Below are 11,141 nucleotides of genomic sequence, written 5' to 3'. Positions count from 1 at the left end.
AGCTAGCTAGCGGCGAGCGCTGCGAGCACTCGAGAGGAGCGCGAGCACCAGCATGGCGGGGTTCCGACGCCCGCAGCCCGGCTGTTACTGCCGCACCGCCGCGGCCGTGAACCTCCTTCTGGGCGTCTTCCAGGTCTTTCTGCCCTGCTGTCGCCCGGGAGGGGCTCAGGGACAAGGTCAGCCTTGCACCGCTTTGCGGAGTTCTCGTTCTACCCCGCCCCCCCTGCTCTTTCTTTTAGGGAACTGCTGAAATCTATAAGCGGGCGAGGGGTGGAAAGGGAAAGGGGCAGCAGGAGGAAGGAAAGCTGTTGCAATTCTCGGTTGATAAAATTTCCTGACCACATCATCTCCTTGCACGTCCTCTTCCCCCCAATACAAACGGAGAGTAGGGAACTCGCGGGGCTGGGGGAGCGCCTCGCGGACCGCTAGCCGCGCGCGCCCCGGAGCCTTTGTGCGCGGGCCCCGGGCGCCCCGGGCGCAGCCCCCGCTTTGTGTGGCGCGCGCTGGTTCCCTGCCGCTGCCCGGGAGCCGCGCTCGCCCGCTGGGCTTCCTGCAGCTTTGTTTCCCGAGCTTGGCCGCCGGGTAGCCAGACTCCACACGCCCGCCCTCGGTGCTGCGGGATGCGGAGCCATGAATGCCCCGGGGTGGCTGCATCCTCTCCCTCGCACGGTCAGCCCCGACCCGACCGCGGGCGAAGCGCAAAGACATGCTCTCGCGTTTCTGTCACAGGGACCGCCGGCTTACACCCAGTCCATTGTGTTTTTACCCTAATCTCGCTCCTCTGGTGCTCTTGGTGTTTAGAAGGAAAATGCGACTTGTTTTTGGTGAGGTGGGTGGAATAGGGGGGACGAGAGTGGGACAGGAAGCATTTCTTTCCCGTGCATTAAAAATACATTGTCTTTTTTGGTGTTCGTGCAGCGATTGAACCCCTGCCGAATGTGGTGGAGCTGTGGCAGGCAGAAGAAGGGGAACTCCTGCTGCCCACTCAGGTGAGCACGACCAGGTGACAGGGCGGGTGTGGGTGTGCGAGGGAGGAGAGGCGTGAGGCCGCCGGCCCCCAGTGGCACCGACGCTCAGGCCACTTTGCAAGGCAAATAAACGGTCGGGCCGAGCCTGAACACCTGGCAACTGTGGCCTTCCTGGCCTCCTACCGCGCCATGTGACAAGGCGTGAGTCACGCCGGCCTCAAGTTCAGGGGTGGGAGCCCAGGCCACCTCAGCAGGGCCGCGGCTAGCGGGTACGGTGCGGAGGGGAAGGGCGGGTTTCTTGGCCGGCGCGTGTTCGAGAGACGTGTACACTGCTGGCTAATGACTGGTGCTGTGTGGATGACACCGCAGGGTGGAAGGTTGAGGATAACAGAAATATTGACTTCCTAAATGTTAGTGAGTGGTACTTGCCATTAGCGTTAAGTAGCTTTGGGATGAAGATATGACTTTTAAAGGATTGTAATCTTGAATTTTTTCTGAGTGCCTTTAATTTGTATTAGAATATACCCTCTTAAGTTGAATTTCAGGTTTTTTTCCTTTCTGTATGATGATGTAATGATTGCATGTGGAAACATAATTACTAACATTTTATTGGGGATCTATCGCATCATATAGGGTTTGCTGCTACAGCAGATGCAGTGCTGCAAAGCTTTCATGTGTAAGGTTTAACTTTTATGAGAAATTCTCATTAATTGCAAAATGTTCACATTTGAATATAATATTGACTTTTTTCATTAGTTACCCAGAGTGTGTTTTTTTGCGCTAATAAGGAAATATTCAGCTCGTGGGCAGTGATTTTGAAAATGTTCATACTCCACTTTGGTGGCAGCACTTAATTCAACATTGTCTCTTGTGGCCCTTTAGAAAAGCAGGCTGTCTAGCTGTAACTTCACAGAGAGGCTGGGCAATTTTACATTTCAGTTTTCTCCCTCCTGGGTGAAGCATTTAGAGCGCTGGTTTTGAGATATTTGGAATATTCATTTTAACCAGGGCTAATGAATAACAGATTCAAGGTGGAGAGGTCGTTTTAGAGGAAAATTTCCCTGGCCCTTCCCTGAGGGCCAGCAGGCTGAATAAGACCAGTCCTTTGAGAAGAGGCCACATCAGAATGGGGAGCAAAAGTCTGTTGCTCTCTAAAAGCTTTATTCCCAAGTGGATTTTTTTTCCTGATTATGAATAATACATGTGTGTTGTAGGAGGTTGGAAAATGCAGAAAGATACAAAGAAGAAAATAAAAATAATTATGATCTATTTGATGTATTTACTTAAAAAAAAAAAGTTATGTTTGTGTATCTCAGGATTGTTCAAGAGTGATACTAGTGACATTTTGGGCCAGATAATTCTGTGTTGTGGGAGCTATCCTGTGTTTTGCAGCATCCATGGTTTCTACCCACTAGACACCAGTGACAGTCGTTCCCCCTGCCCCGTCAGCTGTGTGACAACCAAAAATGTCCTGCCAAATGTCCCTGGGGGGAAAACTGCCCTCGTTGAGAACCACTGGTGTCTATCTTTATGTATTTGCATTTTTACTCAGTTGTAGCCTCCACTTCTTACTGGTTGGTGTTGGAAACCAACCCAGACTAAAAGGAAATTAAATTATAGACACTCATTAGTTACAGCAGTTGAAGATTTTGTCACTGTGCTTAGAGGTGGAAATGTCAAGGCCTGTGATTTGATTTAATTATTTATAGGTTCAAAACTTACAAAATTTTTAATTTCTGGTTTGTTTTGTTTATATACGTATAATACAGTTTGGTAAAAAAAAGTTACAATTTAAAAGGTATCTTTCTGGAATATTCACTATAGAGGCATTTATAGCTAAGTTACTTAATCAAAGCTATAATGAAAGTGAAACTGGCATTCAAAGTAATTTTCTTAACACATAGTTTCTATATGTGTACCTTTTAGAGACTGTTTAACCTGCATATATCTGGGTGGAGGTGAGAGAATATATATACATATGTGTGTGTGTGTGTGTATATATATATATATATATATAAAACATAAGCTGCAGAGGGTTCTGAGGAAAGTTATTTTTAAGAAATCCTTTTCAAAGTGTTTTGAATTTTTTTTAGAAAGAGTTTCCCTCGTGTGTCTTATAGGGCCTGTTGAAAAGAATATTTATAGGTGTTGTTTAGATTTGAGGATTTTCTGTTTAATTAATCAGTAGGTTGGGTTCCTTTCAGGAAGACTTAACAGATGGACTAAGAACTTAAGGTTTACTAATGATAGGTGAAATACGAGCATCAGAAGATAGGGCATTAAATAAACAAAAGAATACTGATGTATTTGCCAACACTATTTATAAAAAATACTTATTTTGGAAATGTTTTCTGTTGAATCAGCTCTTTTTTTTTTTTTCTTTAAATGGGTCTCTTTTTTTTTTAATTGTACTTTAGTTGAAGGTTTACAGAAGAAATAGTTTCTCATTAAACAGTTGGTGCACATATTCTTTTATGACAGTGGTTAACAACCCCACCACATGTCAACACTGTCCCTTCTTAACCTTGGGTTCCCTATTACCAGCTTTCCTGTCCCCTCCTGCCTTCTAGTCCTTGTCCCCGGACTGTTGTGCCCCATTAGTCTCGTTTTGTTTTATGGGGCCGTCTAATCTTTGGCTGAAGGGTGAACCTCGGGAGTGACTTCATTACTGAGCTAAAAGGGTGTCCAGGGGCCACACTCTTGGGGTGTCTCCAGTGTCTGTCAGGCCAGTAAATCTGGTCTTTTTTTTGTGAATTAGAGTTTTGTTCTACATGCTTCTCCAGCTCTGTCCAGAACTCTCTGTTGTGATCCCTGTCAGAGCAGTCAGTGGTGGTAGCCGGGCACCATCTAGTTGTACTGGACTCAGTCTGGCGGAGGCTGTGGTAGTTGTGGTCCATTAGTCCTTTGGACTGATCTTTCCCTTGTATCTTGTTTTCTTCATTCTCCCTTGCCTCATTCTCCCGAAGGGGTGAGACCAGTGGAGTATCTTAGATGGCTGCTCACAGGCTTTTAAGACCCCATACGCTACTCAACAAGGTAGAATGTAGAACATTTTCTTTATAAACTGTGTTATACCAGTTGAGCTAGATGTTCCCTGAGACCGTGGTCCCCACAGCCCTCTGCCCAGCAGTTCTGTCCCTCAGGGAGTTAGGATGTGTCTGTGGAGCTTCCATGACCTTTCCTTGTACAAGTTGTGCTGGCTTCAGTGGGTATCTTTCTTAAGTGATCAGGGCAATCCCTGGATGATGCAAACAGTTAACACCCTTGGCTGCTAACTGAAACGTTGGAGGTTTGGGTCTGCCCAGAGGCCCCTCAGAAGAAAGGCCTGGTGATCTACTTCTGAAAAATCAATCATTGAAAACCCTGTGGAGCATAGTTCTACCCTGACACACATGGGGTCGCTATGAGTTGGAATAGGTTTAATAGCAAACTGGTTTTTTTTTAAGTGATCAGGAACTTAATTAATGCATCATTAATAAAACCAAATAAAACAATTGAGTTGTTATAAACTGCCGGGCCCTCTGGCCCGGCTGAGCAGATTTGATTCCAGGCTTCATTTCTTTTAGCTCTGTTAGTTCACCGCTGTCCGTCCTCAGTTTCCTCATCTGCAGAATGAGGGTGATAATAGTGCCGATCTCAGAGGATTTTGCGAGGATTAAGTGCCTTCATTTTGCTAATCAAGGTGATTAATACATGCTACCTTAATACATGCTTTTATTTTGGCGGTAACTTGACCCTAAACTTGGTTATAGGTGAGCATGGAACAGCTTTCCTGCTTTGAAGAGGCTGAACCAGTGCAGATAACTCAGTACTATTATGTGCTTCATAGTTATATAGATGAGATATATTATTCTTGTCTTTTTGATGCGTACTCTTATTATGTTGTGAAATGTTTTGGTGCAGGAACATAAAAGCTGTATTTACGCATGATGATAATAATGAAAAAAAAAAACAAAAAACAGTTGCCGTTGAGTTGATTCTGACTCATGGCACTTTGTGTGTTTCAGAGTAGAACCTGTGCGCCATAGGGTTTTCAATGATGGATTTTTAGAAGTAGATTGCCAGTCCTTTCTTCTGAGGTGCCTCTGGGTAGACCCAAACCTCCAACATTTCAGTTAGCAGCTGAGCGCTAATCATTTATACCACCCAGGCACTCTAAGGTGATAATGATAGGAAAGAAGAAAAAAAAAAACCTGTCAGTGATTTTCATTCTTAGATTTACAGAATCTTTCCTCTTCTCTTACTATACACTTCAACTATACTTCAAGACACTGAGTCCAAAGTGGTGTAGAAACCAAACCAGTGTTTTCAGTAGCTTACTGTGTGTGTGCAAGATGCCGATTCTTGCACTTTCTTCTGTCGCCTTCAAGGACAAAACCTTCCATGATTCCCTGTTATCCAGAGTGACGTCCACTTGACCTGCTGTGGCCTCCAGGGCCTTCTGCAGTCTGAGCCTTGTCTGTAGCTCCGATCAGTCCCCTGGGACACTCACGCCAGCCTGACCCTTGGCTGAGCAGGCCAGTGTGTGTCTGTTGAATGAAAGAAGTAATGCTGTTGCCCTGCTGTTGTGTTTGTTCAGGGCCAGTCCTTCCTGGCTCCTGACTCCAAGTGGCATTGCCATCTTTCTCTGTCTTTGAGTTTCTCCCAGTGTCTTAAGTACTTGGGTTTCCCCCCTTGTTTTGTATGGGTCTTGTTTGTCCTAATTGGGTTCTCCCGAAGAGAGTGGCCTTCTAAGACTTGGTGGCCCTATAGTGTCCACCATATTTTATGCATAGAAGGTCTTCGGTAGTTAGCCCACAAAGTCATCTTAGTGGTGGAAAGGCAGTTGTCTCAATGTCCCACCCATTTTTCTATTTATGAGGTTGGCAAGTTCTGAAGGTGTGCTTTACAGGTGAAATGCCTTAAGGCTTGATTTCCTATTGTTTAATAATCACACTGGAAAAAAATATCAATTACAGCAGTAAGAAGAGCAAGCAAGAATTCGTTGTCTTAGTCCATTCAGACTTTGCTCCTGATGTCCCCTGGTAGGCAGGTTTGGACGCAGACACTGGTGCTGAGTAGGACGAGCAGCTGCCACCTGCTGTAGGTAGTATTGACTCTGGTCTGGGAAGGGTAGGCTTGGCGCGCACCAGCCTTATTTGTTCTTTTAGCAAACACCTACCGTGGGCCTGGCCCAGTTAGGCCTGGAGATACAGTGATGAATAAGGTAGTCCTTGCCTTTAAAAACCTCGTGTCTTTCCCCCCATTACACCCTATGACTATAGATAACGGAACTTGGTAGAAAGTGAAACAGGAAATGGTACAGTGAGCATCGGAGTTCTTTTTATTATCTCAGGTACTGTGTTATGTAATAGAATCTTGCCCCAGTCAGTGAATCATTGAGTAGTATTTGGAAACCTTTTTGTCATAGAGATTTATTTTTGGTATAATCTATCATCAGTATTGAAAAAACTGTATGTTGAGCACTGCCCATTGTTTGAGTGTGTTACGGGTATTAACTCACGTTAATACACTGAAAACTATGAAGTATTATGACTGATTTCAGAGATGAGGAAATTAAGGCACAGAAAGGTTAAATAACTTGCTTAGGTTAATAAGAAAGTGGCGGTGGTGGGATTTGAACCCAGGAAGGATCAAGTTCCAGGCCCATGCTTTCAGCCACTATGTTATTGTCTGAGTTTTAGCACAGTCTGACCGGGAGAGAAGTGATGTGGTGATAAAGTTCTCACATCAGAGGAAAATAATTTTATGTTCTGTTTTGATTTAGAAAAACTTGCTTAATGAAGTCATCAGATGTAGTCATAGCCTCTCATATTTAAGAAACAGCTAGACTGTACTTAGCTCTGCAGGTATTTATTGAGCATCTGCTGTGGGCCACGCGGAGCCCTGGTTGTGCAGTGATTAAGAGCTCAGCTGCCAGCCAAAAGGTTGGCAGTTTGAATCCACCAGCTGCTCCTTGGAATCTCTATGGGGCAGTTTTATTCTGTCCTGTAGGGTATCTCTGAGCTGAAATTGACTCGACAGGAACAGATTTTTTTATGGGCCAAGCACTGTTTTAGAGATATCGTGGTGAAAAAAACAGAAAAATCCCTGCACTTGTGGATTTTACAATTTAATGGAGGCATATAGATAATAAACAAGGAATATAATAAATTATAAGTTATCTAACCTGTTAAAAAGTGATACATGCTGTGTTGGCAGAGTGGAGGAGAATTTCAGGGTGTGATGGTGGTGGGAGTTGCAGTTTTAAATTGCATGGTCAGAGTAGGAGTCTTTGAGAACGTGATGCTTGAGTCAGTCCTTGAAAGACCAGAGTTAGAGTGGGTGGAGGGTGGAGGAATTATAGGATTTGGTCTCTACCCTTGGAGTGCTTGGTGTTATTGGTGAGATAAGGCTGGTAATACCCTGAGATAACAATCAGGTACATAGAAATTGAAAGATAAGGAGCTGTGTGTATTGGAGGGGCCAGTTAAGGCTCAGGGGAGGATGGGGGAGCTTAGAGATCGAATTAGCAAACATGTGACCCGGGGCCCAGCCCAGAGCCTCACATGACATACCATACAGTGTTTTTGTCATTTCTGACATTTTAAATGGAGCTGGGAGCACCTGCTGAAGTGGGGTCGTAGAGGTTGCAGATGAGTATGTCCAGGCTGATGTTGGACTGTGTCCAATGCTAAGTTAAGGAGCTTAGAGTATATCTGATGAGTGGTTCGGGAGCCATTGTAGGTTCTTGGGCAGGCATTGACATGATGACCATGAATTCAGGGTCCATACCACATTTGAGGTAAATAGTGATTAATGTTGAAGAAGATTGCTCTTGCAGTGATGCTCAGGGTGGCTGAAGGCAGGGAAGTCTTCAACCGAAGTGAAAGGCCTGAAAGTCTGCCCTGGTAAGCGAGGCCTGGGACACTAATGGTGTGGGCTCATTTGCTGGCAGGAGGGATGGATAAGAAAGGACAGGGCTGCGCTACATTTCAGATTAGTGGCTAGGTCTTCATGGTTGGAGGTAAAGGGAGGAGAGCAATACAAGGTGATCGTAAGGTTTGCCTAGGGGTCAAAGAGAGTGTCCTCGACATGTTAAAACAGAAGCCAGTTGGCTGGGACCCCTGAGGTTGATAAGTGTGGTGTTGGTCGATATTATTCTGGGGAGCTGAAGGGGAAGCAAAATGCATGGATCCTGGAGGCATTTGGAAATAGGGTTGAAATGGTAAAGCAATTCATCCTACAAGTATTGTGGAGCACCTAACGTGCTGGTCACTGGACTTGGTGCTGTGCTGAAGATGCGTCTTGGCTCTTCTGGAAATGTAGGTATTTATATCAAGTGTGCACAAGTGTAATGGAGTGAGAAGTTGGGGCTGGAGATAGGGGTTTGGGCCTCTTCGTTACAACTGCAGGTTAACTGTCTGAGCGAATTCATGTGGAGGAGGCTTAAGAGAGCACAGGGCTGGCCCCAGGAGAACGGTGGCAGCGACAGGTGGGAAGGGCAGCCAGGCAGTAATACCAAGTTAGGGAGGAGCTGGAGAAACAGGAAGATTTAGTATCCCGGCAGCCAATGGTGGTGAGCTTCAACAAAGAATAGTATGGTCGTCTGACTCGAGAGTGTCTGTCAGGCAAGTCAGAAATGTATTTAATCGGTCTGATCTTATGCTTCTGTTTCAAGCACCTTTTCCTTTTACCGTCACAGTATATTACATGTGATCAGATTTCAGTGTGCTAAGTCTGGGAGAAGATTCTGGAAGAGTTTTTGAGTGTGGTACTTAAATGTCATTTATAAAATGATCTACCTTTTTATGTCGATGTCAAAACATAACAGGTGTTGCTTTAGGGGATTCTGAACTCAACAGAATACAGTCTCTATATTTGGAAATTTTAATTATTATTAAACTTAAGGCTCTTGAAGAGAAGTGATGTTAAACTAATTTTGAGATTATGTTTGCGTGTGCTTTTAAACAGGTAGAGTATTTACTTACAGTGAATACCAAAGGGGTCACTTAGCAATTTCTGGCTTTTTACTAGTGTCATTCTTTCTTCAGTAGGTATTGGTTGGATGCCTGCTCTGTGCCAGGCACTACTGTAGATGTTCGTTACAAGTTCATCACCCCTGAGTGAGATTTGAAGAACTATTTCTTTTGGACATTCTGTGTTCCTTTGAAACAACTGTTAAAGCGTGTGCTTTCTCAATAGGGTGATTCTGAAGAGGATATGGAGGAGCAGTCTGAAGACCAGAGGTAAGGAGAGAAATGGGTGTGAATGCCTGCATGTTCAACTTCCCTGCCCACTTTGGATACTGTCTGAAGTCTTGGTATATGTCTGCTATATATGTGTATTTAATATTATCTGCATTGCACCCTTATCTTTGGCATTTGTGGTATTTACTCTAATAATTAATATTACTTTATTTTAATATAAGGTTATATAGAAGGCTGTTAGAAATCCCCCCCCAACTTGCCTTTTCCCCATGCCCTGCCTCTTATTCATGAACATCTGTTGAGCATCAGGCACTGTGCTGGGTGCTGGACATGAAACACTGAACAAGACCAGTGCTGTGTGTAGTGGGGGAGTCACTGTAAACAAAACAATTACGCTTATGACGTGAACTGTCAAGAATTGGACTCCCGTGGTAGAGGATAGTGAAGTAGATGGGGCGGTCAGGTGAGGCCCCTCTTAGGCAGTGACATTCCAGCTGAAGTCTGGAGGATGTGTAGGAGCAACTAACCATATAGCAAGCAGAGGAAGAGTGTGCTGGGCAGAGGGAACAGCAGGTGCAAAGGCCCTGAGGCAGGAAGCTCTGGCAGCAGTCCAGGAACTTGAGGGAGACACGTGTGGTTTATAGGATAGTGTGATATGAGGTAGGGCCTTAGAGGCCATGGTAAGGAGTTACTTTTTCTTTTTTAAGTGTTGATGTGAGTTATTAAAGGATTTTAAGCAGGGGACTAGCGAATCAAAAAATGTAAATTATATTACCTTGGTCATAGGGCAGTTTTGGTCAGTTGCTGTCAAAATAGGATATGTGGTCTCTTATAGGCACATGGGACTCACTAAGTGATACCTAGGAATGGGGATAACTTTCAGGGAATTAGCTTCCGGATCCCCAATGGCCGTATATCCTCTCTCCTGCAGTTAATGTGTCTGCGGTCACAAGTCAACATTTTCTATTTCTCCTTTCACAATCTCACTTCTCCCCTTAACAAAAAGAAAGGCATGCCTCTTACACATCCCCAGTCCTACTGTGTGCTTCATCTTGGGCAAACAAAGGGACAGTTTGAAATAGTTTGAAATATTAGTGTTAGTAGAAAGGGATTTAACTCTGATGGGATGACAAATTCTTTCATAACTCTGGTGGTTTTCAAAATTGCTTTCAACAAAAATTGAAGGAAGGCTTAATCAGATTGGCAGCTGATAGATCATTAAAAGTTATTTTTAATGCTAAATCAATGTGTGATTTTTTGATAAAACACTGAGTTTAAAGAACTTAGGGACAGAGCTATATACCAAAACTCCTTCCATTCACATCTGCTTATGTGAACAAGCTTTCTCAGTGCTTAACATTAAAAAAAGAAAAGAAAAAAGAAAACTAGGTGTAAATTGATGCTAACTAACTCTATCTCATTCTAGCAGTAAGTACTGTTTATTCACAGATACACGAATCAGTTGGGAAAGGGGGTAAGACAGCTCTATCCATCTGATTTAAAGGATGCATTTTCAATAAAATGCTACTTATGTTTAATTACCTATCAGAATTTGTTTGCTAGATTAGTGATGTACCAATAAAAATTGTAATGACTCAGTTCAGAAGAAAAATAAATTTAATACATAGACCCTATGGTCATAGGAAATCCAAAAAACTCTAAAATTTTAATTTTTATCCATAGTTTTATTTCAGAAGGCTTTGAATATAAAGATATACGGGGGACAGGGAATAAAAATAAGAGTTCAAGGAGAAAAAAGAGCAATGTAAGACATCCAGCAATAAGGAAGAGTATTTATGTGTTTTTTAAAATGGATGATTGTGATTATCATTGTAATGATATTTATATTCCATTGAATATATTTTAGAAAGTGATTGGGAGTTTTTTGTTTTTTTTTTTAACTGTACTTCAGGTGATAGCTTACAGAACAAATAGTTTCTCATGAAACAGTAGTACACATATTGTTTTATGACATTGGTTAACA

General features: G+C 43.4%; 1 protein-coding gene across 22 annotated transcripts in view; it reads left to right on the top strand.

Moving 5' to 3' along the window:
- Positions 1-18: 18 nt before the first annotated feature.
- Positions 19-11,141, top strand: part of TMEM131L (transmembrane 131 like) — a 255,172-nt gene continuing 244,049 nt past the window's right edge. For 19 of the 22 annotated variants that reach the window (XM_023733510.1, XM_023733506.1, XM_023733504.1 and 16 more), the window contains exons 1-3: positions 620-824; positions 919-989; positions 9,153-9,196. In XM_023733510.1, the coding sequence (XP_023589278.1) occupies positions 635-824; positions 919-989; positions 9,153-9,196 (305 nt within the window). In that variant the 5' untranslated portion in view covers positions 620-634. Of the gene's footprint in view, positions 177-619; positions 825-918; positions 990-9,152; positions 9,197-11,141 lie in introns of those variants that run through there. The other 3 variants (XM_004378812.2, XM_023733500.1, XM_023733499.1) reach the window with 1 other exon arrangement.

This window comes from Trichechus manatus, unplaced genomic scaffold, assembly GCF_000243295.1.
Source record: "Trichechus manatus latirostris isolate Lorelei unplaced genomic scaffold, TriManLat1.0 scaffold00059, whole genome shotgun sequence".
NCBI classification, from domain to species: domain Eukaryota; kingdom Metazoa; phylum Chordata; class Mammalia; order Sirenia; family Trichechidae; genus Trichechus; species Trichechus manatus.
This window is presented reverse-complemented; position numbering and strand designations above follow the sequence as displayed.